At 44.2% G+C, this 27,663-nt stretch overlaps 1 protein-coding gene across 1 annotated transcript in view; it reads left to right on the plus strand.

Annotated features, from left to right (window-relative positions):
• Positions 1-27,663, plus strand: part of CNTNAP2 (contactin associated protein 2) — a 1,698,090-nt gene that overhangs the window by 1,234,534 nt on the left and 435,893 nt on the right. Inside the window, exon 13 of the mRNA XM_050937667.1 lies at positions 24,190-24,390. Coding sequence (XP_050793624.1) covers positions 24,190-24,390 — 201 coding nt within the window. The remainder of the gene's footprint in view (positions 1-24,189; positions 24,391-27,663) is intronic.

The following is a 27,663-nucleotide window of genomic DNA, read 5'->3' on the forward strand; positions in this document are numbered from 1 at the left end:
TGTTTTGGCAAAGTATTTTTGAAACATTAAATTGCCTTATCTTTTATTTATTTTTTTCAATCACAAAGATTTACTACAATTGGTTTATCAATATTCTCCATTATTTTAGCAAGGATTTGATCCTGCATCCATTGACTTAACTGACATAGTATTAGGGTTTAAATGACCAAGCTCCAAAAATTTGGTAATATAATGTATGATACTAAAATGTGGCTTGCAGTTACCATACATATATGAAAAATATTTCCAGTTTTATACTGTACCATGTTTATTTATAAATTTAGCTTTTTTCCATAGAATTTCACATACAAGTACTTTCATATTGAAAAATATGAACATTTAATATTTTGATGTAACAAATGGATATTTATCTGAATAAAACGTAATTTCAGCAGTGCCAAGGTTTTCCCTATAAAGGAATTATATGTAAGCCAAGCCATATCAAATTTCAAGTTTTTGAATAAATGTATGCCATTTTCATGAATTTGCAACAACATATGAAAATGTTAGTCTTCAGGTTTTTTCAGATTTTATTGCAAATATTCCACACAGAACCCATGCAAAATAACATTTTCATATCATGCATGCTTTATGCATTTTAATTCTATATCTGTGTTCTCTGTTGCCACAATTATTATTGTTAGTGCAACATTTCTGGCAATTATCATTTTTATTAGTTTCTTTTTGTAAATCTTAATAGATTGTTGCTTGTCATGTACAGCTGTGAAGATAACAGTAGAAAATGTTTTACTCAGATCCACAAAAGTTGCCAAGTTAAAATGAGAGCTGTGTGGGAGCCCAAGAATAATGGCTTGTTCTATGGTCATACTGGAGTAGAGAAGTCACGGGTGCCTGGATTTCTCAGTTTTTGAGAAAGTCTGTAAGCTTATGTTAACATGCATCTGCACACAGCACCACTCCCACTGCATAAATGGTTTTAAACAATGTTTATTGTAAAAATAAAGGTTATTTTAATTAAAATAACGTGACTTGTGACTTTTAGCAATTTTTAATACAAATTTATGATATTTGCCTTTTTTCCCTGACCAGGTTGTGCCTTTTTGTGTTATTTGCCACAGCAAGTAACCAGCCCTCTCCATTACCTTTGATTTAGATTGAAACTGAACAAATGAACCACCATCATCTGAACCCTTCCTTGAATGTCATAGTCTAAATTGCAGACTTGTAATTACAGTCTGCAAAATGTTCCCCTTTTCATTTAATGTCATTGCATGCCTTGCTTGAAACCATAGGTGTCCCACAAAGTTATGTACCGTATGACAGGATCTTTTAAACTGTGCGTTATTGGTCAAACTCTGAGTGAAAATATGATTACTGTAAAGTTTTTTAATTCACAGACTTCATCTGAAAGATTATGGAATAAAAATCTGCATCAAGTCCCACAGTAAATACATCAAAGTTCTTATCCCCTGGACATCACCAGGGAATCTAAGCATGTGTTCATTCCCTTGTGTACTCTGACAAAATTGGGTCTGAATTCTGTGGTAATGTCTTCTGGTTTTGCTGCTGGACCAGTGCTGAATTATCAGCAAACTGAAAAATGATTTAGGCAACAAGGTTTTATACTGAACTATTTATAAAAGCATTGGGTGTATTATTCATATCATAGAATATCAGGTTTGGAAGGACCTCAGGAGGTCATCTAGTCCAACCCCCTGCTTAAAGCAGGACCAATCCCCAAACATATTTTTGCTCCAAATCCCTAAATGCTCCCCTCAAGGATTGAACTCTCAACCCTGCGTTTATATAGGTGCTGATTCAGCAAACAACATAAGAACATAAGAACTGCCGTACCGGGTCAGACCAAAGGTCCATCTAGCCCAGTATCTGTCTACCGACAGTGGCCAATGCCAGGTGCCCCAGAGGAAGTAAAGCAATGATCAAGTGATCTCTCTCCTGCCATCCATCTCCATCCTCTGACGAACAGAGGCTAGGGACACCATTCTTTACCCTTCCTGTCTAATAGCCATTTATGGACTCAGCCACCATGAATTTATCCAGTTCCCTTTTAAACACTATTATAGTCCTAGCCTTCACAACCTCCTCAGGTAAGGAGTTCCACAAGTTGACTGTGCGCTGTGTGAAGAAGAACTTCCTTTTATTTGTTTTAAACCTGCTACCTATTAATTTCATTTGGTGACCCCTAGTTCTTGTATTATGGGAATAAGTAAATAACTTTTCCTTATCCACTTTCTCTACATCTCTCATGATTTTATATACCTCTATCATATCCCCCCTTAGTATCCTCTTTTCCAAGCTGAAGAAGCCTAGCCTCTTTAATCTTTCCTCATATGGGACCCTCTCCAAACCCCTAATCATTTTAGTTGCCCTTTTCTGAACCTTTTCTAGTGCTAGAATATCTTTTTTGAGGTGAGGAGACCACATCTGTACACAATATTCGAGATGTGGGCGTACCATGGATTTATATAAGGGCAATAAGATATTCTCTGTCTTATTCTCTATCCCCTTTTTAATGATTCCTAACATCCTGTTCGCTTTTTTGACCGCCTCTGCGCACTGCATGGACATCTTCAGAGAATTATCCATGATTACGCCAAGATCTTTTTCCTGACTCGTTGTAGCCAAATTAGCCCCCATCATATTGTATGTATAGTTGGGGTTATTTTTTCCAATGTGCATTACTTTTCATTTATCCACATTAAATTTCATTTGCCATTTTGTTGCCCAATCACTTAGTTTTGTGAGATCTTTTTGAAGTACTTCACAATCTACTTTGGTCTTAACTATCTTGAGTAGTTTAGTATCATCTGCAAACTTTGCCACCTCACTATTTACCCCTTTCTCCAGATCATTTATGAATAAAATGAATAGGATTGGTCTTAGGACTCACCACTGGGGAACACCACTAGTTATCCCTCTCCATTGTGAGAATTTACCATTAATTCCTACCCTTTGTTCCCTGTCTTTTAACCAGTTCTCAGTCCATGAAAGGACTTTCTCTTTTATCCCATGACAGCTTAATTTACGTAAGAGCCTTTGGTGAGGGGGCTTGTCAAAGGCTTTCTGGAAATCTAAGTACACTATGTCCACTGGATCCCCCTTGTCCACGTGTTTGTTGACCCCTTCAAAGAACTCTAATAGATTAGTAAGACACGATTTCCCTTTACAGAAACCATGTTGACTATTGCTCAACAGTTTATGTTTTTCTATGTGTCTGACAATTTTATTCTTAACTATTCTTTCGACTAATTTGCCCGGTACCGACGTTAGACTTACCAGTCTGTAATTGCCGGGATCACCTCTAGAGCCCTTTTTAAATATTGGCGTTACATTAGCTAACTTCCAGTCATTGGGTACCAAAGTCGATTTAAAGGACAGGTTACAAACTTTAGTTAATAGTTCCGCAACTTCACATTTGAGTTCTTTCAGAACTCTTGGGTAAATGCCATCGGGTCCCGGTGACTTGCTAATGTTGAGTTTATCAATTAATTCCAAAACCTCCTCTAGTGACACTTCAATCTGTGACAGTTCCTCAGATTTGTCACCTACAAAAGCCGGCTCAGGTTTGGGATTCTCCCTGACATCCTCAGCTATGAAGACTGAAGCAAAGAATCCATTTAGATTCTCCGCAATGACTTTATCGTCTTTAAGCGCTCCTTTTGTATTTTGATCATCAAAGGGCCTCACTGGTTGTTTAGCAGGCTTCCTGCTTCTGATGTACTTAAAAAACATTTTATTACCACCTTTGGAGTTTTTGGCTAGCCATTCTTCAAACTCCTCTTTGGCTTTTCTTATTACACTCTTGCACTTAAGCTGGCAGTGTTTGTGCTCCTTTCTATTTGCCTCACTAGGATTTGACTTTCACTTTTTAAAGGAAGTCTTTTTATCTCTCACTGCTTCTTTTACATGGTTGTTAAGCCACGGTGGCTCTTTTTTAGTCCTTTTACTGTATTTCTTAATTTGGGGTATACATTGAATTTGGGCCTCTATTATGGTGTCTTTGAAAAGGGCCCATGCAACTTGCAGGGATTTCACTTTAGTCACTGTACCTTTTAACTTTTGTTTAACTAACCCCCTCATTTTTTTATAGTTCCCTCTTTTGAAATTAAATGCCACAGTGTTGGGCTGTTGAGGTGTTCTTCCCCCCACAGGGATGTTGAATGCTATTGTGTTATGGTCACTATTTCCAAGCGGTTCTGCTATAGTTACCTCTTGGACCAGCTCCTGCGCTCCATTCAGGATTAAATCTAGAGTTGCCTCTCCCCTTGTGCGTTCCCGTACCAGCTGCTCCATGAAGCAGTCATTTAAAGTATCGAGAAATTTTATCTCTGCATTTCATCCTGAAGTGAAATGTTCCCAGTCAATATGGGGATAATTGAAATCCCCCACTATTAATTGGGTTCTTAATTTTGATAGCATCTTTAATTTCCCTTGGCATTTCATCATCACTATTACTGTCCTGGTGAAGTGGTCGATAATAGATCCCTAATGTTATATTTTCATTAGAGCATGAAATTTCTATCCATAGTGATTCTATGGAATATGTGGATTTGCTTAAGATTTTTACTTCATTTGAATCTACATTTTTTTTTCACATATAGTGCCACTCCTCCCCCTGCACAACCTGTTCTGTCCTTCCGATATATTTTGTACCCCAGAATGATTGTGTCCCATTGATTGTCCTCAGTCCACCAGGTTTCTGAGATGCCTATTATATCAATATCCTCCTTTATCACAAGGCACTCTAGTTCACCCATCTTATTATTTAGACTTCTAGCATTTGTGTACAAGCACTTTAAAAACTTGTCCCTGTTTATTTGTCTGCCCTTGTCTGATGTGCCAGATTCTTTTTTATGTGACTGTTTATCATCTGATCTGGCCCTTACATTATCCTCTTCCGTCCTCTGTTCCTGACTATAGCCTGGAGATTCCCTATCATCAGACTCTCCCCTAAGAGAAGTCTGTGTCCGATCTACATGCTCCTCTGCAGCAGTCGGCTCTCCTCCATCTCCTAGTTTAAAAACTGCTCTACAACCTTTTTAATGTTTAGTGCCAGCAGTCTGGTTCCACTTTGGTTTAGGTGGAGCCCATCTCTCCTGTATAGGCTCCCCCATCCCAAAAGTTTCCCCAGTTCCTAATGAACATAAACCCCTCCTCTCTACACCATCGTCTCATCCACGCATTGAGACTCTGAAGCTCTGCCTGCCTACCTGGCCCTGAGCGTGGAACTGGGAGCATTTCTGAAAATGCCACCATAGAGGTCCTGGATTTCAGTCTCTTCCCTAGCAGCCTAAATTTGGCTTCCAGGACGTATATCCTACCCTTCTCTATGTCATTGGTACCTACATGTACCACGACCACCGGTTCCTCCCCAGCACTACACATAAGTCTGTCTAGATGCCTCGAGAGATCCGCAACCTTTGCACCAGGCAGGCAAGTCACCATACGGTTCTCCCGGTCATCACAAACCCAGCTATCTGGGTTTCTAATGATAGAATCTCCCATTACTAACACCTGCCTTTTCCTAGCAACTGGAATTCCCTTCCCCGGAGAGGTAACCTCAGTGCAAGAGGCAACCCCAGCACCATCTGGAAGTAGAGTCCCAACTATGGGAAGGTTTCCCTCTGCTCCCATTGACTGCTCTGCTTCCCTGGGCCTTTCTTCCTCCTCAACAGCACACAGACTGTCTGAGTGGAGGTGGGACAATTCTACAGTATCCCGGAAAGCCTCATCAACATACCTCTCTGCCTCTCTTAGCTCCTCCAGTTCCGCCACGCTGGCCTCCAAAGTCCGTACGTGGTCTCTGAGGACCAGGAACTCCTTGCACTGACTGCACACATATGCCACCCACCCACAAGGCAGGTAATCATACATGCTACACTCAGCGCAATAACCTGGATAGCCCCCACTCTGCAGCTTGGCTTATGCCTGCATTGTCTCCTAATTAATGAAAGGGTGGTTTAAAGAAAGGGGTTTTGGAATATGGTTTGGATTATAGGTTTTAAGGAGACTACAGGGAAACAGGTAGGACTGACAAGGGACCCCCCCTCCCTTCCCAACTCCCTTGCAAAACTCCCTGTTAGCAGCCCCTGGTCGCAAGCTCCCTGGTCGCTTGTGCACGGCTTTATAAAGCCCTGGCTTGAGTGAATGCCCCGCTCACTGATTAAGGCTCAGCCAATTACCAGAGGCTTTGAGCTTTCAAACCTTCCTTTGAAGCTCACGGCCTCCAACTGCCAGCCACAGCACACGGTCCTTCAAACAAACAAACAAACAAACAGACTGACAAACATAAGCTCAGCACACAGCAAGTAACCCCCAAACATACACACACATACACACTACAGACCGTCACTTACCCCACAGATGCTGTATTTGCTCCTCCTTCACCTGGAGAACTCCCTTGCAAAACTCCCATGAGTTGTCCAATTGACCTCAAATGGGACTACTCTCGTCCTTACAGTTAATGAAATGCTTGCATGTTTTACTGAATTGCCTTAACATTTAGGGAGCCTTCCCGTTTGCAGAATTATTTTTTCCTTCACAAATTTTAATGGATTTTTCATATAAAATATTACTTGGGGAGGCACAAATCAGCATATGTGCACCACTAGTTATCATGTCCATCCAAAACCAGATAGTTAGGGGTGCAAATACTCAGAGTTCTGCCCGACATGCAATTTTGCATACAGACTTTGTGTGTCCATGTTGTTCCTGCAAATGAGAGGCTGCTCTTTTGAAACTGTAGTCCTTTATTTCCTAAAAACCACTATTTCTGTAAGTCCCCCCCCCCCCCAAAAAAAAAAAAAAACAATTTCAGGATGCTGCCTAACTTCCAGATTTCTAAAGGATTAGCCTGCTACAAAAATCAAAGAATAGAATATAGAATGAATGTACAATATCCACTCCTCCAGCAGCTCAGAGGGGGTCAGAAGAATTAACTGGGTATGAGGGAAAGTGGTGGAGAACCCTGCTCTGGGAAGAGTGACTGAAAGTATGTACCACATGCCAGGATCTTTTAAACTCTGGCAGAAAGTATTATATGGAGAATCCGTGCACTTGGAGGGTGATGATGGGAGAGAGAAGGAGGCCCAGGCACTTGGAGGTAGCAATGCTTAGCCTGCAGGAGTTGATCTAGTTCTTTTCATTTTAGTGGGGATGGCAGGTAATCCTTGTTTTCAATGTGCTGGTCAGGGAAGTCACCTTGAACCTTTCACTTAAGGGTCAGGCTAATCCACTTAAACCAGTAAGAATTCCTGTTTGTGATGGAGCCCTTCTAAATACATTCTTAAAATATACTGCAGTATTTTACAGTAATATTCCACAATCTGGCATTAGCATTATTGTAGGATGCACTGTTTTGGACTATTACCCAACAATGTTGTAATGCTGTTTATAAGGGAAGAAGAGACACGAAGAAAGCAGGGTTGTTTAATTTCTTTTTCATGTGTATGCATCTGTTAGGTGCTAAGACAAGATGGAAATCAAATTTCAAGGAAAAATACATACTGTTTTATGCAGTCAGAAGGTTGAAGATTTCCCAGGATGCAGTCCCAAAAGATAAATTCAGTTGCCAGGTTCAAAGCCATTGAATTGTAGAAATCCAGTGGCCTTGCTGTATGCCAGTCACTGTGATGAAACAACTGCACAGTTAAATTTTTATGCTCGTTATTCTTGACTTTAGCATTCTGTAATCTACACCGAACAGCAATTGCCATCTGTTAGACTAGGCACTTAAATGATCCAAGTCCTCCTCCATGTGACTGTACTGTGCTTCATTATTTACTGGTATTTCCAATATAGCATCATGTTGGAAATTTTGCTTTCTTTTAACGCCTTGGTAGAGGAACATTTTCTTCCTTGGGTCCCAAAGCTGATCTAAGCCATTTGCCTCCAGGCACCATTTTTCAGCATTGCATTGTTGCACTGTTTTCAGCGGCACAAATGATCTTTATTCTGTTTCTCAAGACACTCTTGACATTAGCCTTTGATGTGTAGCTGTGTCAAATGTTTTGAAATAGTCTCCAGTGATCCAGATAAGAACCTCTTTGTCTACCATTTCAATAATATCGCCAAAGGATTCCAACAAGTTAGCAAAGAGTAACCTTTTCATTTCAGTATTTTTTCTCTAAGCTACATTGGTAATGCTATCTTCCCCGCAAGCTTTTCCAATAACTTATCCACTATATCTTTTTTGAAATATTTTACATAGTATATATTTATCATTTTAATACATTCCAAAAAGATAAAGGCCATAGGCCTTCATATTGCGCACAGTTACAATATGTTCATCAAATAGTTAATGCCTATAATGTTACTTCAAGAAGGGGAAAAACACAGTTACATACATGAAGAAAGTGTACATTATTACAGTATCAAATCTAAAAAGCTTTAAAAGAAAATACCCAATTAAGTTGATATTTAAATGAGGAAATTTATTATCGTCTTGGTAAAGAAGCCATGAAAACAAAGCAGTCAGGAAAGGGCCTTCTTATGAATGCATCTATAAGCCCAATCCTGCTTTCATTTAAATGGCTGGAGAAATTCCTATTGATTTTGATTCAAGTAGGATTGGGCCATAAGAAGGCCCTTTCCTGACTCCTTCCTTTCCTGAACATCAGGTTTCTAGCATCTGAAACCTATTTGGTTTCATAAGAGTCACCAAGATATAATAAAGTTATAAGAAAATATAAGAAGTTAAATAGTTGGAGAAATTGGTCTAGAGGATTTCTGCCATGGTGTCATGTTTTCTTTGTTATCCAAAATTCACCCACTAGGCATGCAGTGAGACAAATCCCTTGAAAGTTATGTTAATAGTGAATGAGATAGTTTGAATGATTGTTGATTAGAGAAACTTGAAAATCAACTGCACTTCTATTTTTTGAGTGCAATGTACCTGTGAGTAGGGAGGACTGTCATCAATGTGAACTGCGGTCAGCCTTTTTATATACGTTTAATAGAGCTGTAGTGGGAAGAAACTTCCAGTGTGCAAGAATCTTTATTGCCCATTTTATATAGCGTATTTTGCTGTCACATTATCATTTCCTATAGTGGAAATAGATGATCAGTTCCATAAAGTGGTGGTGTTTTTTGGTCATTCTACTTGACTTACACCCACTTCCAATAGTCTTCAGTGGAAAAAGGGAAGGGCATCAACAGGGATTAATATATTGACTAAATTAGTGGAAACCTACTTAATCCTAACTGCCCCTAGTGCCTGAGGAATTCGGAGTCTAATCTAAATTTATTTATTATTACTCATAGAATTCATAGCCATTTCTGGTCCCTTAACCCACATAACAAATTAGATCATCACAGATTAATAGATCTATGATTTTGTCCTTCCTATATTAGATTAAAAAAAACCTAAAAGGCCTATTCATCGCAACAAGAAAAAAAACTTACACTTTATAGCCATTTCCTTTACATCTAGGACATACGATATGAAGTGAAAGTAAGAGACACACAAATTTGAAGAAAAAAATAGGTCATCGTCTTCTGTGATGTCCCATCCCTTCCAGTGAAGGAGTCAACGTGTTAATGTGTGATGTGTGCAGCTAGGAATTCTTATTCCTCTGTTTACTGTTTACTGTATCTTTAAGAAGTTTCCTCTCACTGGTACAGAGGCAGCTGTCAATTTGTGTTCAGACAGAACCTGCTACTGAGGAGAGAAAACACTGTACTTTCCCATGAAGATTTTACTTTGGTTGTTTAAGTGACTATGGAAGCAATTGATTGTGACTCCATAGTTAAGTTTGAGTTCTGTTTTGCACTTAATGGAAGTATTAGGCCTCTTTGTAATGTATGAAAACTACAGTCACTCCTCCCCAAACATTATACCCTTTAATCCTTGAGTACTAAATCAATTTTATGATGATTTACAAATAGATCTGTTATTTAGTGTGAGTTAAATTATATTTAAAAATGGATCCTTAAAGAAGAGTAACATATTATACATCAGTCTTTTGTTTGTCCTGAATGATCTGAATAATGTAAAAATGCAGACTCTTCAAACTTTCCACATGATTAAAATTAATTGAAGGCTTATTTGTGCATAACCTACATCCAAAGAAATTAGGATGCAATTAAGCTAAGTTATTAATGACTCTTGTATCTAATTATAATTATATAGGCTACAATAGGGTCAGGTCAAGAGCTCAGGTAACTCTTTAATGCTATTATCAGAGATAATTCAGCCAGCCACCAGTCTTCCTCTACAGATAATTTGCATGTAACTAATCTATTGGTTGTAATGAGTCAATGGTATGAGCAGGATTGTACACATCTGTCAAGAGTTTTCCTTGGTAGATTACTTGGCCCGACTGTCATGGCTCTTTAAAGGTTCTATGGCTGAATTCAAGTCACTTATAAATTAAGGGCCAGATTCAGTGTGCTAGGTGCTTTGCATTGCTCTGGTGATGCAGTGCAGCCAATGTGTTGGGAAGTTATAATCATCCAGAACCAGCCATTACAAAACCCAGGAAATTCAGAGAGGAGTTTACACTTAAGAAATTCAGACATAAGATATGAAAATGCATAGTTAAGACCCCCAAGCAACCATTGCTCTGCCTTGTAGCAAAAAAAGAGGATTTAAACAAACAAACAAACCAAAAAAAAAGCTAATCTGTCTTTAAAAAATCAGTTTAACCTAAGATGAGACCCCAAATACTAAAATCCCTTCATTATCATTATGTTGTTATACATTTCCATATCTTAATATGTTTGGATTTCTTTTAAGTGTAACCTTAATTCTGATTTTCCTGGATTTGTAATGCTTGGGTTTGGGTTCATTATAACATGCCTGTAATACGTTTTTTTGCTCTTTAGTTTGATAGGGACTCTCAACAATAACTTTTTTTAAAATGTATTTGTTTTGGAATAATGAATAATAATGGTCATTCTAGCTGAGCGCATTTATAAATGAAGAAACATCAGAGTTTCTATTACCAAGAGTAAGGGCCCACATTAATTTCTGGCTGCTCTAGCAATCACATGCATGTACATATATGGCTATCTAGGCTGTTATTTTACTAAATGAAATAAATGTTTTAAGCATTTGTACTTATTGTAGTATGTGACTATTTCTTTCCTAAAATAATTGTGAGTGTGTTACAGAAACACGCAGTATTAATATAGTAACTGTAATTGCTAGGAATACACAATCCAGTTACTGTTAATGGGAATAACATTGCAGAAAATGGGGAATAGTCTTTGTTTCAGCTATGTTTACATATGCTAACTGTGGGGCCAAAATCTGGTCCTTGCTATACTTGAGTAACTCTATCTATGTTTATGTCTATGTGGTTTGTAACATATCATTTAAATCAGCTTCTGTACCAAATGACTGGAGGACAGCTAATGTGACGCCAATTTTTAAAAAGGGTGCCAGAGGTGGTCCTGGCAATTACAGGCCAGTAAGCCTCACTTCAGTACCAGGCAAACTGGTTGAAACTGTAATAAAGAACAGAATTGTCAGACACCTAGAGGAACATAATTTGTTGGGGAAGATTCAACATAGCTTTTGTTTAGGGAAATCATGCCTCACCAATCTACCAGAATTCTTTGAGGAGGTCAACAAGTATGCGGACAAGGGGGATCCACTGGATATAGTGTACTTAGATTTTTAGAAAGCCTTTGACAAGGTCCCTGTAGTGCGGCCCGGCCGCGCTTTGTCCCTCAGCGGGGCTGTGGGGGATCCCACTGCCTCGCTACCAATAGTCTCTCGCCCAGCCCTCGGTCAGGGCAGGGCAACAGACACAGCCTCAGTAGGCTCAGACCCTCAGGCAGGGCTGAGCAGCAATAGTCTAACCCCAGCCCTAGGTCAAGGCGGGGCAGCAAACACAGAGTTAGTATGCTCAGACCCTCAGGCAGGGCTGAGCAGCAATAGTAGGTCTCGGCCTCCTCAGGCCAGGGAAAGGGGGAGTCTGCCACCCAAAAGTTGGGTGGCAGGGGGGATGCAGGCCCTCCCACTCCACTGCGTCCCAGCCCGGGGCCCTAGCAGCGGCAGAACTCACTGCTGTCAGTGGGGATCCTGGCCGCAACACACTGACATTGGCTCTGGCAATGCTGCAGCCAGACTGGGGTCGGCTGCCCCCGGGCTACTTTCACTCTCCCCCTCGTCGGGTACCTGAGTCCTCGTAGCGTCACCAGTGATCTCAACCACCATCAGCTCCTCTGGGTAAGTGTGCGAGGGTGGGCTCAGTGGCTCCTCAGGGTAGCTGGCCAGAGGCAGGCTAGGCTCTTCCTCAGGGTAGCGGGTGCGAGGCAGGCTCGACCCTTCCTCGGGGTAGCTGGTGCGGGCCAGGCTCGGCCAGTCCTCCTCAGGGTAGCAGGCGTGAGGCAAGCTTGGCCAGTCGTCCTTGGGGTAGCGGGTGTGAGGCAGGCTCAGCCAGTCGTCCTCGGGGTAGCGAGCGCGAGGCAGGCTCGGCTGGCCGGGTGTGAGCTCCAGCCGGCAGCGGCTGCAGACGTCTGGTCCTGGCAGTGGCTGGGCTCCTACTGAGCTCTGCAGGTCAGCTTTTATACTTCCGGGTCTGCGCCGTGACCTCTGAGGGGTGGGCGCAGGACCTGGCAGCTTCACCCACAGCGAGGTTGGGGGAGGTTTGTCCCTCAGCGGGGCTGTGGGGGATCCCACCACTTCACTACACGCACCCTCCCTCAAGACTGACTCCTGTCTGTCGGGGTCAGCCCCCCCCATGTCTCCCAGGCGGGACAAGAAGTCCGCGTTAACATGGTCCTTACCAGCCCTGTGGCGGATGGTAAAAGCAAACGGCTGTAGCGCCAGATATGTGGCTCATGCGGTGATATTATTCTTCTTCATCTGAGCTAACCAGCGAAGCGCGGCATGGTTGGTGAAGAGTATGAAGGGGGCCCACAGGAGGTAATACCGCAAGGCATCACAAGCTCATTTTACCGCCAAGGCCTCCTTCTCGATCACGGCATAGTACCATTCTCGCGGAAACAATTTCCGGCTAAGATATATGACGAGATGTTCCTCACCATCCACTTCCTGGGACAGGACCACTCCTAGTTCCACCTCTGAGGCGTCCGTTTGGAGGACGAACCCTCGGGAAAAGTCCGGACTGTACAAGATGGGTTCGTGGCAGAGGCAGTCTTTGAGGGCCTGGATGGCACGGTCACATGTTGGGGTCCACTCTACCCATCGGGGACTAGTCTTAGTCAGAAGTCCCTTTAAAGGGGCTGCAATGGACGCAAAGTCGGGGATGAACCTCCGATAGTAGCCCGCCAGTTTGAGAAACTGGCGCACCTGCCGTTTTGTGGTGGGGGGGTGGACACGCGGCTAGGGCTTGGACCTTTCCCACGAGCGGTCTCACTTGTCCTTTCCCGATAATGTACTCCAGGTAGGTGGTCTCCTGCCACCCGATATGACATTTCTTTGGATTGGCGGTCAACCCTGCGGCCCATAGGGACCGCAGGACCGCCACCACACGCTCCAGATGGTTTTCCCAGTGATCGCTGTAGATGACAACATCGTCTAGGTACGTGGCTGCGTACTCTTGATGTGGACGAAGAAGGCGGTCCATGAGATGCTGGAACGTTGCAGGGGCACCATGGAGACTGAAGGGCATCCAGGTAAATTGGTACAGGCCCGAGGCCGTGGCAAACGCGGTCTTTTGCCAGGACCCAGGGTCGAGGGGGATTTGCCAATACCCTTTGCTGAGGTCAAGGGTCGTGAGGAAGCGGGCCTTGCCTAACCGGTCCAGCAGCTCATCTACCCGCGTCATCAGATACGCGTCAAATTTTGAAATAGAATTGACACAGCGAAAATCGATGCAGAAGCGCTGGGTGCCATCCGGTTTAGGAACCAGGACTACAGGGCTGCGCCATTCACTCTGCAACCATTCGATAACGCCCAGCTCTAGCATCGCCCGAACTTCTTCGTCGATGATATGCCGCATCCAATAGGGTAAGCGCCTAGTTGACTCTCGGATCACCACCCCCGGCTAAGTCTGGATGGTGTGGTGCTCGAGGGTCATGTAGCCTGGCTGGGCAGTGAAAGTGCTACGGAACGGTTGTAGGAGGCACCTGATCTGTTTCTGTTGCTCCTCCGTTAGTGGCGCCCCGAGCTGGGGTGTCATGGGGTCTTTTGGCGGCGTAGCCCAGGGCCCTAACTCCGGCTCTGATGGACAGGGATTGATCAGGAGGCCTTCTTGCTCTCACCAGGGTTTCAAGAGGTTAATATGGTACGTCTGGGTCTTCTTCCGGCGGTTGGGCTGGTTAATCTTATAGGTGACTGGCCCGACCTTCTGAACCACCTCATAGAGCCCCTGCCAGCGGGCCAGTAGCTTGGATTCGTTGGAGGGCAAGAGAAGCAGCACCCAGTCTCCGGGTTGGAACTCGCGAGCCCGGGCCTCCCCGTTATAGGTCTGGGCCTGAACCTCCTGCGCCGCCTTCAAATTTTCTCGAGCAAGCATCTTGGCTCGGGTGAGACAGTCCTGAAGCTGGAGGACATATTGTAGAAGGCCCTGAGTGAGTGAAGGGGTCTCCTCCCAGATCTCCCGCATGAGGTCCAGGAGCCCCCTCGGGCGCCGGCCATACAACAACCCAAAGGGGGAAAATTTGGTGGAGGGTTGAGGTACTTCGCGGATGGCCAGGAGCAGCGGGGGGATCAACTGGTCCCATTGGCGCAGGTCCTCCGGAGAGAATTTGCGCAGCATGTCTTTCACGGTGTGGTTGAACCGCTCCACTAGGCCGTCGGTTTGCGGGTGGTACACTGAGGTGCGCAGCTGCTTAATCCCAAGGAGTTCACAGACCTGCCGCAGCAACTGGGAGGTAAAATTGGTTCCCTGGTCGGTAAATATCTCCCGGGGCAGGCCCACACGGGCAAAGGCCTTGACCAGTTCATGGGCAATGGTCCTCGCCGTGATACTCCGGAGCGGGACAGCTTCGGGGAAGCGGGTGGCATAGTCCACAATGACCAGGACGTAGAGGAACCTGGCCCGGCTTCTCGAGAGGGGCCCCACCAAGTCCATCGCTACCCGCTCAAATGGTGTTTCCATGATGGGCATGGGAATTAGGGGGACCGGGGCCCGTCCGTGAAGGGGTGGCCATCTGGCACTCTGGACAGGAGCTACAGTAGTTCCGCACCTCCTGGTGCACCGCAGGCCAGAAAAACCGGGACAGAATTCGGGCGAGGGTCTTTTCCTGGCCTAAGTGCCCGGCCGCTGGGACATCGTGGGCAAGTTTCATTACTGCTCATCGGTGGGACCGAGGCACCAACAGTTGTATCTGGACCTTCCTGATGCGGGGATCCCTATCCACCTGGTAAAGACGGTCACGATGTAGTTTGAAATGGGTCCAGCTTTTAGCCCGGGCTGGATCAATCAGGGCGCCGTCGACCGCCGTGAGCTGTTCATACGCCCAGCCCATGGTGGGGTCCTCCCTATGGTCCTGGAAGAAGTCTGTGTTGATTGTGGCGTTGTCAGTTGGCGTCGGTAGGAGGTCATCCAATGTGCCATTCTGGCTCTTAGGCCCGCCTCTTCAGTCTCCTCTGTCGGGTCCTCGGGGCAGTCCCCTTCCAAGGCGGGGGTGACCTCGGGGCCTTCCCGCGTGTGTGACCTCAGAAGACCCGGAAACTCGGGCCAGTCCCGTCCCAAGATCACAGGGTAGGCGAGTCGTGGGGCCAGGCCGACCACGATGGTTCGTGTGACTACATCCACGGAAATGGGGACGCGGGCACTGGCATACGGTCGAATGTCGCCGTGAATACACCGCAGCTGGATAGTTCCCAGTTGAGGGTCTTCAGGGAAGCCGAGGCTTTGGCAGATTAGGGTCTGCCCACAGCCGGAGTCAACCGGGGCCCGCGTCTGGCAGACCCCGACGACTACGGGCACGGTGACTTTGGCAGCCTGTGGCCATCGGGCACGGTTTTCCCCGGCGCAGACGTGCCCAAAGCTGCACTCCATCTCCATGCAGTCCTGTTGGAGGTGCCCATGCTTCCCGCAGAAGAACCAGGACCCAATTTCAGACCGTCCGGGCCTGGTCGATCCACTCTTCTGGCTCGTAGGGGGACTCCGCTGGGCTCGGCCAGCCCGGGTCTCAAGGCCCGCAAAGGTGTGATGAGATGGACCCTTGGGACACCTATAGCGGGGTTCCTGACCCCACGGGGGAGTCCGTGGCTCGGTGTGGGTGGTCCCCCGTCTCTCGGGGTTGGGGCGCTCGAGTCCTGAAGGGTGACCCTGCGTACCCGGCCCGACCGGGGTTTCTGCCACCAGGAAGTTCTCCATAATGGTGACGGCAACTGCGACTGTCGGGGGCTGGTGACAGAGGACCCAAGCCCTTCCCCGCGACGGGAGGATATGGAGGAACTGCTCCAGGACAATTTATTCCATGAGCTCTTCAGGGTTCTGCCTGTTGGGCTGTAGCCACCTCTTACATAGGTCTCACAGCTCCTGAGCTACCAACTGGGGGTGGACGCCTGCACTGTAGGCGAGACTCCGGAACCGCTGCCGGACAGTTTCTGGGCTGATGTCTAGGGCATCCAAAATCGCCTCCTTCACCCTGGTATAGTCCCTGACATCCTCCGTGGATAGACCCCGGTATGCTGTTTGCGCCGTCCCCGTCAAGCATGGGGCCAGGAGGGTGGCCCACTGGTCGGGGGCCCACCCTGAAACCTGGGCCACCCTTTTGAATGTCACCAAGACAGCTTCGGGGTCATCCAGCGGGCCCATCTTGGTCAGTCTTATGGGCGGAGTTAGTCGAGGGGTCCCGTCCATGCCTCCCAGCTGGAGGTCTGTGGGCCGGGGCAGCACCATCGCCCACTGCTGTAAACATTGTCGTTGGAACTCCTGGTTTTGTGCTGTCAGGTCCAGAACCAGCTGCTGCTGCTGGACTCCCAGCTGCTCGACCAGCTGTTGTTGCTGCTGGAGCTTGGTGGCCTGTTGCTGTTGCTGCTGCTGCAGCTGAGTGGCCTGCTGCTGCTCCTAGCTCTCCGTCAAAAAGGCGAGCTCCGGGGCAGGCTCGGCTGGCCAGGTGTGAGCAGATGTGGTCATGCCATCTCAAAAAAAGATATATTGGAATTGGAAAAGGTTCAGAAAAGGGCAACAAAAATGATTAGGGGCATGGAACAGCTTCTGTATGAGGAGAGATTAAATAGACTGGGACTTTTCAGTTCAGAAAAGAGATGACGAAGTGGGGATATGATAGAGGTCTATAAAATCTTGACTGGTGTGGAGAAAGTAAATAACGAAGTGTTATTTACTCCTTCTTATACACAAGAACTAGGGGTCACCAAATGAAATTAATAGGCAGCAGGTTCAAAACAAACGAAAGGAAGTATTTTTTCACATAACGCACAGTCAACCTGTGGAACTCGTTGCCAGAGGATGTTGTGAAGGCCAAGACTATAACAGGGTTCAAAAAAGAACTAAATAAATTTATGATGATACATCGATCAATGACTATTAGCCAGGATGGGCAGGGATGGCATCCCCTAGCCTCTATTTGCCAGAAGCTGGGAATGGGTAATAGGGAATGGATCACTTGATGAGTACCTGTTCTGTTCTTTCTCTCTGGGGCACCTGGTTTTGGCGACTGTCAGAAGACAAGATACAGGGCTAGATGGATCTTTGTTCTGACCCAGTATGGTTGTTCTTATGGCAATGTTATAAGAACTTACATTGAGTAGAATATACTGAGTTACCCTGCATTAATACACGGGTATTTGAGAGCATAATATGACTCTCTGCAAATGAATTAGAAATTATTGGAGGGGGAGGATAAGCAAAATTTGACATGACAGATCACATTGTTGATTAAAGGAGGATTTAACATTTTACACTACAACTCCCCAGCAGAGTGTTAGTTGGAATCTTCTTAGTGTATGCACAGCATGCCTCAGGTGGCACGTGACCAGGATTCATCAATGAATTTGGTTCGCTAGTTGTATCATTAGCTTTCCCTTCCAGGGCTAGGTACTGACGGGGAGTGGGACATGAATGCTGATCCATCATGCTGTAGAACAGAGTCAGCCTGTGAGGTCCTGTGAATTCCACAGCTGCAGGCCTTCCACAGCTGAGGAGCTAGAAACATAAAGGAGAATCTTAGCATTCTTTACAAAAGTTTTTATCTCTTTTCCTTGCAGAAGTAACCTTGAATATATAAACCGGTATAAACAACTAACTAGGACTAAAATAGAAACATGATTGGGCTTAACCAACAACACTTATGTGTCTGTACACACACAGTCTCTCTCACACATTTTATATGTGATATGAGTCAAATAATTTTGAGGTATATCCCAAGGAACTTTCTTGTTTATCCTTTTCAAATCTCCTAGGCTAGCCGTAATGGTGTGATCATGTGGAACAAGAACCTGTTAAAATGAGGGAGGGGAAATGACAATTTTTTTTGTAGGCACACTGTAAATGGCTGGGCTGTCTCACATGCCCAGGAAGGAGTGATGCCATACCCTAGTCTTTTTCAGGCTCTTGCCTCAGGGCACAATTCATTACTTTCTACTAGGAATCATGAAGTAACACACACACAAGCGATTCACCTACCCAAAGCAGGCTGTAGCCCCAGAGTTCTTTTCCCTCTGGATGAGGGACTCCTGCAATTCTCCAGTTCAACTGACCTCTTGCTGTCCTTATAAGGACTAGGTGCTCCTTAGGCTATCATCAGACTCCAAGCCCTGTAGCCTGAGCTGGGAGGCTCAGTGACAGGTGCAGTTAGGTCTGTCACCCTTTTAAAGAGTCCAGTCACCATGTGACACCCACCCAAAAATGACGAGGCTTTAGAATACCTCATATAGATCACTAGGAACCTCTAAATGGAAAAAGAAGGACTGAGACTGGTGAAGTATTATCCTGGTAGGTAGAGCATCTCTTCCACCAGAAAAGAGATATATATTTTTTCAGTCTCTGCCTGAGAGGTGTAGAAGACTTGTATCTTATATTGCATGACATTTTTTTTCTCATGGCAAAAATGTTTGATTTTAAAAAACCCTTTTTTCTTTTGCCGTTTATCCAGTTTCAGAAGTGTTGTAATTTATTTTCATATAATGCTAAGCAATCCATTCCACTGAGCCTTGGGAGCCAACATAGTTTGCCAAATCACTAAGCCAGGAACATTCTAATCAGCCTTCTGCAGTCTTCCAGAGTGCAGAAAGAGGCAGAACTTTTCTTCTAACCAATATTGCAGATATGCATATGAGAAAGTATAACAAAGCTGTCTGTTTATAATATATTGATAGTAGTTATACCTCTGACAAAGGTCCCAAAATGGTTTACAGGCTGCATTAGTAGGATTGCGTCCATCCTCTTATGACGAGCAGTGGCCACCATTTTACGCTAGGAACAAACTCTACGTACCAATTTTTGGAAAGGGGAATTGAAGCATAAATTAACCCAAATAAAAACTCCACAGGGAATTTAGGTAGGCAGAATTTAATTATCCAACATAGAATTCTGCCAGGAATTTTAACAGTCCTGTTTATTTTACTTTGTTTTTTTCAAAAAGGATCTGAGCCTTCTGTCTCATCCTAAAGACCAATATCTTTATCAACACAGTGTCCAATGTTTCCAAGAAGTGTTTCTCATTCAGATGAGGTGCTGTTCTGCCCCTTGTAGATGAAGTATCAGTCCATTTGTGGAGGTTGGGGAGGGTAAAGTTTCATCCCTTGCTGCACAATTGATTGGATTTTAAGATGCTTTTAACAAAGAATCGAGCATCTATTTTACCACGTAAAGCAGTATTTTTAAACTATACAAACAAACAAGAACTTGATATGTATCACACCAGCATTTGTCTGTCTCACTCTTATCGTTGGTTTCTTCACAGTCAGCTTGGCTGCTTCCTTCCACAGCCCTCATGGAAAGTTACATTGCACTGCTGGGTTGTTTGGGGTCTGCAAGCCTGGTCCTTTCTCTAAATCCCTTTAGGGGGAGGTTTCAATTTGGCACTGACTCGAAGCCAGTAGGGGAGCAGAACTCCCTCTTCAGGGACTCATTGCCCAACCCACCTTCCTTTAAAGTCATTTGAGAGTCTTTCCATTGACTTAACTGCAGGGGTGCTAGAACATTTTGTACAGTGAGGGTGCTGAGAGCCATTGAACCAAACTGGAAACCCTGTATATAATAGAAACCATTTCAAGCCAGAGCCTATGCTTAACTGGAGTTGGACCAGGCCCCTTGAGAGAGGCCCTCAGAACCGGTGCAGCTGGTGTGCTGGTAGGGCATATACTATTTCAGATATCCCTGATGGAACTAACCTCGCTATCTCCAGACTAAGTCTTGCCTGCATATTTATACTTGCCTCTGGAAATTTCCATTACATGCATCTGACAAAGTGGGTATTCACCCATGAAAGCTTATGCTCCAATACATCTGTTAGTCTTTAAGGTGCCACAGGGCTCACTGTTGCTATTTACAGATCCAGACTAACGCGGCTCCCCCTCTGATACTATCTCAGATAGAACTCTAGCAAGGCCATGAATATGTAGCCCTTTGTGACAGAGACCAGACATTCCTGTCTGTGAGAATACAGCGTAGCAGATTCCCTTGTGCGGTCTAGCACAAAGGGAAAATAGGAATGTGAAATACTCCTTATTTTAATATTGATATAAATACAGTATCTTTTAATTTATATAAATAATTTTCCACCCTATCTTCCAATAATATATTGTTGTGGAATTTCTATATTTCTGAGTAGGAAATAGCTAAAAGTCTCCTTTGTATAAGAAAAATATCTGCCTGGAGGTAAATTAGCACAATATTCAGATATTGGTTCCAATATTTTCTGGGGCAAGAGTAGTATTGTATTGTGTGTGATATACACTATAGATATGAATAAGATAAGCACCATCTTACACCACCAGCAGAACTTCATCTCATTTGGCTAGCTACTTGTGCTCCCTGTGGAGGATCCATCTGCTTTACTAACCTTGTTCTTGATCATCTGATTAGAGTATGTTACACCATATGAGTTACATACATATATAGCTTCATATGATGCCACATAATCCAAAACAGCCTGACACAATATAGTGATTGCATATGTGACTGATAACTATGTTACTATGGAGTTGACCCAAAGTCCATTGATTTCCATAAGAACCTTTCTCTGAACTTTAAGAGGTTTTAAAACAGGCCTTAATGGCTCAAAATATTTTCAGGTAGTTAAGGTAATCCTTTAAATAACATGGTGCTAAATCAGGGGTGGGCAAACTTCTTGGCCTGAGGGCCACATCTGTGAATAGAAATTGTATGGTGGGCCTTGAATACTCACAAGATTGGGGCTGGAGTGTGGGAGAAGGTGAGGGCTCTGGTTGGGGGTGCAGGCTCCGGGGTGGAGCCAGACATGAGGCGTTCAGGGTGCGGGATGGGGCCTCCGGGCTGGTGTGCGAGGGGGTGAAGGCTCTGGTTCAGGGTGCAGGCTCTGGGGTGGGATTAAGGATGAGGGGTTTGGGGTGAAGGAGAGTGCTCTGGGCTGTGATCAAGGAGTTCAGAGAATGGGAGGGGGATCAGGGTTGTCGCAGGGGGCTGGGGCATGGGGAGAGGCTCAGTGGTGCAGGCTCTGGTGGCGATTACCTCAGTAGTTCCCAGAAGAAGTGGTATGTCCCTTCTATGGCTCCTATGCAGAGGCATGGCCTAGTGGTTCTGTACACTGCCCCTTCTGCAGGCACTGCCCCTGCAACTCCCACTGGCTGCAGTTCCTGGCCAATGGGAGCTGCAGGGGTGGCGTTTGTGGGAGGGGAAGCATGCAGAGCAGAGACCCCTGGCTACCCCTATGGCTCCCCCAGGGACACACTGCTGCTTCTGGGAGCTGGAGCGCTGGAGCGAGGCCATGCAGCTACTTTTGGGAGCTGCATGGAGTGATCCCCCAACCCTGCTCCCTGGCTGCAATGCTGGGGCCATATGGCTTTTTCCGGGAGCGACGTGGAGCAGCCCCCGACTCTACTCCTCAACTGGAGCACTGGACCGGGGCAAACCCCAGACCCTGCTCCCCAGAGGGAGCTCGAGCGGATTAAAATGACTGGTGGGCTGGAATCCAGCCTGTGGGCCGTAGTTTGCCCACCCCTGTGTTAAATGTTCAGCTTCACATGTTGGATTTAGCTACACAAATTCCATTAACAGGGATGGAAATTTGCACAGATGAGTCATAAGCATATTTACATAGACTCCTATATTTAAAGTATTCTGCTTACTGGATAGCACATCTGTTAAGTGAATATAGTACTCATGGAAAATGGCAGATGACTTCCCCGAAGACTAAAGTCCTATAATTATGCAGAAAACAGGTTCAGCATAGGCAGGAGCAGTTCAAATTTTACTTGGATCTATGAGACAAGGACCATCTGTGGTCAACACTTCTGCTGCTTAGGCATAATAGAACAGTCCACTGCATTTGTCTACATGGTCTGCCGAGGACACAGAGTTCCCTTGGGGACCAGTCCAAGAGTCAGGAGTGAACTCTCACAGGATCTAACAACTGCCTCAAACCACAGCACTCTCCAGTCCAAATGCAAGATACATTTCTTTGACTTGGCCTTCAATAATAATAGTGAATAGCACAGCAGAGAGAAAAAAAATAACACAAGGTCAATTTTCTCCTTGAGGAGAAAAACAGAACTATGCATGACAAGTTACATCTCTTAATGCACTTCTGGAAAACATTTCATGCTGTAGTGATTAATACTGTATAAATACCCAAATAGAATAGAATATTTTTGCCTTTCTTTTCTCCTCAACCCTGACCTAGAGGAACCACCTCTAGGAACAGTAGTTTAAACTCTTGGCCTATTTTAGTCCTTGGCCGCTATGCTTAGATTGACAAGTCTACTAATAAATGTTGATGGTGATAGTGTTTTCTGATGTTGGTACCTGTCCAATTGGGACTTGACTGAAACAACCAATTCATCTTATCCAAGTCACAGCATAGCAACTGAATAGTAAAACAGTCACTAATGGAGATGTTTGAACCTCAGTGATTTTTATTCAGCGAGCTTTGTGCAAACTTATTTTTGTTGAGGACTTTTAGATTTGTTACCTTTCAGCTTCATTGAATGTCCTACTGCGAGATGGTAAATAGGAGCACATTATACCTGTTCTATGCCACTCATTATTTTATGTAAATCTAATATTTCTTTTCTTATTTTCCTTTCTAAACTAAACTCCTGCAATAAGGAATCCTTGACTGCTACTTTAAACCTGCTGACATAGGAAGCATGTTGTTTCACTATTAAGGTTATCTCCCCACTATGGTTTCTTATAGCACTGACCAAAACAGATGTTGCAGAAATACTATCTCTAGTGACTTGATACGCACTTAACCAGTTGGTAGGCTATTGTATTTATGTTCCTTATGTAAGTGCACTAATAATCTTTTTGAGATGCAACCTATCTTGCTGTGTTTCTCCTGACCAAAGATTCGAGTTTCTTTTTTTTCCCCTTGGCCATTGTTCACATCCCTGCTGAAGCCATGACGATAACAAAATGTATCCTACTTTTATTCTTCCTTACCCTTGAAATCTGTGTCATAGCCACCTGCTCTGAAAACTTCATCAAGTCCAGAGCAGAGACAATCTTGGGTCATTGGCACTATGGCCCAGGACCAACAAACTATCTGAAGCCCTTGACTCCAGTAGTATCTAATATATTTTGCTTTGTTGTGTCAAACATTATGATATATGTAATCACATTATTTTGTAGTGCATCTCTGATGTCACAGTGTCACAAAATAATACTAGTTTTGTGCATGCAGGCAGCCTGGAATGCGGTAATACTGTGTATGCTTGAAGTTTTCCTTGCAATAAGAATCCCTAGGTCTCTGTAGCCTCAGGCCTCATGTTCTTTTAATCCAGTTCTGATCAAAGCTAATCTTCATTTGTCAGAGGAGTCTCTATGACTGTCATCACTCAAGGCAGCCTCCACGCACAAGTGAAAACGTGCTGCTCTTACAGAGCACCTAGCACAGCGACAAACAGGAACAAGGAAACCAATCAAGCTTCCTACATTCAGTGCAGTCAAGTTGTCGCATATTTTTGATCTATTTCAAGTAAAATAATATCTTGTGAATATCATGCACAAGCCGTACTTGTTCTCACCCCTCTTGTGCATGCGCACTCTCTCACACACCTGTTGCAGAGACACTGTCTACAATTTCAATATTATTTGTCAAAAACTATAATTATTTTAACTCACTTCCAATTTCTTTCATCCATTAATGTTTTTTTACTTTACTTTTTTCTTCCAGAGGATAAAGTGTGGTCAACTGTGTCTCATGATCTGCAGATGCAGACTTCAGTGGTACGCAATGGCCTGGAAAAATACTCTGTATTACAGCTTAATTACAGTGCCACCATGGATCAGATCTCTGCCATCACCAGTAGTGCTGAATACTGTGAGCAGTACATCTCCTACTCCTGCAAGATGTCAAGGCTGCTGAACACCCCAGGTAGGCTGAGAGTGAAATGTCACTTAATTACCATCTCTGCTGGAGTTCCACTTAACTGAACAATTCAACAGGTGTGATGTTGAGGTAACCTGTTCAGGCAGTTAACTTACTTATTTTTTCTTGTGGCTGCTCGTGAAAGGTTACAGAAAGGTAGATAAATGTATCATTGTGATTTTTGACCTCTGAGATTTAGCCTATGGGTTGCTTGTTACTTAAATCAGTTTTTGTAATGAGAGAGATTTCTGTAAATTCTGTGTTTCTGAAAAGGGAGGCTAATCATTGAACAAGATGGCTTTGATTGAAGGATTGCTCAATATAGGTAATAAGTAAATTACTTGAAGCAATATCCTGCAGCCCTGACTCAGGCATAACTCCTATTGAAATCAGTGAGACCTTTACATGAATAAGGGTTGCAAGATCTGGCCCACTGATTTCTTCAGTTAACCTCAGTGTTAGATCAAGCTGGAATATTGTGTGCAACCCGCCACCTTGCAAATAGTGGGAAAAGAAGCTGCACAATAAGATGGCTGTGCCAAGACTGCCGTATATCTTTATTAATATTAATGCCTGTCACTAGGTTATCTTTTCGCTCTATAACTTTCTGATACAGTACCACACTGGTGTATAAACATTCGATTTTAACAAGCTATAGCTAACTTATCTCTGATGCAAGCAAAAATATTAGTTGTTGCAGCAAGTTTTCTACCGTATCGGTAAAATGGCATAGAAAGAGAGTACATTTTAGAAAGCCCCTAACTTGCCATTTCAAAGACATAATGGGTACAGTAATTGTTTCTGATAACATTTGATTTTAAATATCTGTTTACTGACACTTAACTAAGACTGGATTATAAATGCAAGCACATAATGTATCTGCATGATGGTGAAATTAATTCATTATGATAGATGCAATTAAAACGAATATCAAACAAAACTAATAGCTGGACATTTAAAATGTTATCCTTTATTTTAAGTGCCTCAGACCTATGAATTCATTGTGGTATATTTTCTTATGGTACTGCTGATAAGTAATTCATTTGGCATTCGTGTGGATTTCCATAAGTATTCTGTTGTAATTTAGTGTTAGTGAATTGATACTGCACCCCTCGTTTTTCTATTCCCTCCTCCTGGCTGTTTTTGAACTATTTCTAATGTATGATTTGTCTCTGTTATTATTCTGTTTAATTTAGCACAGTGAGGAGAATTTGCAAAGAAGTAAATATGCTGGGCTTTCTTGTGCTTTTAATGTAAAGGATCCTGCATCATTTCTGGGCTGGGGCAAGTGGCTGTATTGTGGCGGTATTCTGCCCTGAGACACATACACAGTGCTCACATGTGCATCAGCAGGGGGTTGTATGCATGCACCCCTGGGCAGGTTTTAGCACTTAGATGTAAGACATGCTTGTGGGCATGAATTAATTATAAAAGTTCATAAAAGCCTTCTGATGTTCATGGTTTACAACGAGTGAATTGTTAACTTTGCCTTTTTTATGAGCCTATCAGGCCAACACCATAAGATGAAATTTTGCCTTCCAATGTGCATGCATAAATCCAACTGAAATCAGTGCATTTTCTTACACAGAATTTTGCCCTTGGTTTCAGATAAAGAAAAACAATGGCATGCTTTATAGGAACTGAAAAAAAAAACTAGTTAGGAATATTAAATTGCAGGTCAGTTTACTGTATTTAGTTTCATGACAGCATTGTACTTGCAAACCATACAGGTTGACTCTTTCAGAAAGACCTGTTGGTGTATTTGTTATGCTATACAAAGCACACAGGATCTTTTATAGAGGAGAAGGCAAATACGCCGCATGTATTGAAAATACAGCAGTTAGCATATGCTTTTCAGTCTCTCTCTCTCTCTCTCTCTCACACACACACACACTCTCTGTCTCTCTCTCTCCCTCTCCCCTGCCAGTTGATGTTTATAGTTACCAGTCTGTTGTAGCTCGAGTCAATCTAATGGCCAGTTAGATTGAGCACGAGTGTGGAGCTGGGCTCTGTTGGTCAGGATCCAATGCTCCGAGGCTTTTCAGGACTGAATCCAAAGTTCCATAGCAAAACACCCCAGCTTTATAGTTGTAAATTCCCGTTTCAGTCTATGCATTTTGCAATGTCATCCTGTAATCATTAGTCCTTAAGTGGTGTTAATCTTGGGGTTTTCTGCTGTTACTATTTGATGGTTATTGTCCGGCTTCCCATCGTTATCTCCTATTTGTTGTCTCACCTTCAGGGGTGACTGCCTCACCTCTGAGGTTGTCAATGCTGCTAACATGTTTAGGGTCAGATACAGTGGATGTTTTCTGATTGTCTCCTGGTCTTTCCAAGTCTATCACTTTTTCTTGACCATCTGAACATTTGTGATGGCTTTCACACCTTATCTTTTCTGATGCATGCGTTCCTCATTCACACAAACACAGGGCCGCCCAGGGAGGGGGCAAGTGGGGCAATTTGCCCCAGGCCCCACAGGGGCCCCCACAAGAGTTTTTCAGGGCCCCTGGAGTGAGATCCTTCACTCGCTCCGGAGGCCCCGGAAAACTCTTGCAGGGCCCAGGCCCCTGGAGCTACTTCCGCTCCAGGTCATCGTCGGCAATTCGGTCGCGAGGGGTCCTTCCACTCTGGGGCAGAAAGGACCCCCCGCCGCCGAATTACTGCCGAAGACCTGGCACTTCGGCGGCAGGTCCCGCTTTGGCGGTAATTCGGCGGCAGGGGTCCCCACTGCGGGTCTTTGGGGCACTTCGGCAGCAGATCCCGGAGTGGAAGGACCCCCTGCTGCCGAATTACTGCCGAAGCGGGGATCCCCCCACCGCCAAAGACCCCAGGCCCCCTGAATCCTCTGGGCAGCCCTGCAGAAACAATCTTTACAGAAACCTTCAAAGGTATATGGACAGCAGTATTTTATATTCAGCAGAATACACTGTAAATCAAGTCTTCTAAATCTTGTAACTAAAACAATTCACATTGGGGCTTCAGGCCCTCAACATTCCTCTAATCTCCTTAACATAGACACAATACAAGATCCTGTCTCTTACTAAAACCTTGAAACAAAGAAATGTATCTTTAACTAGAGTGCCTAATTTGAAATACATATAGGAAACCATAGTAGATATTATAACTTATCCTAAAACAAAAGGGTGACCATAATCAGTCATAAGGATTGTTCTAGTCTGTCATTCCTTTCTGCTATTCAAAAAGGGCCGCTGGCAGGATAAAATCAAATCATACATTAATTGTCATAGTACAATTATAAAATCCTGCTCCTACGTATTG

This window comes from Gopherus flavomarginatus, chromosome 2, assembly GCF_025201925.1.
Source record: "Gopherus flavomarginatus isolate rGopFla2 chromosome 2, rGopFla2.mat.asm, whole genome shotgun sequence".
In the NCBI taxonomy this organism is placed as follows: Eukaryota; Metazoa; Chordata; order Testudines; family Testudinidae; genus Gopherus; species Gopherus flavomarginatus.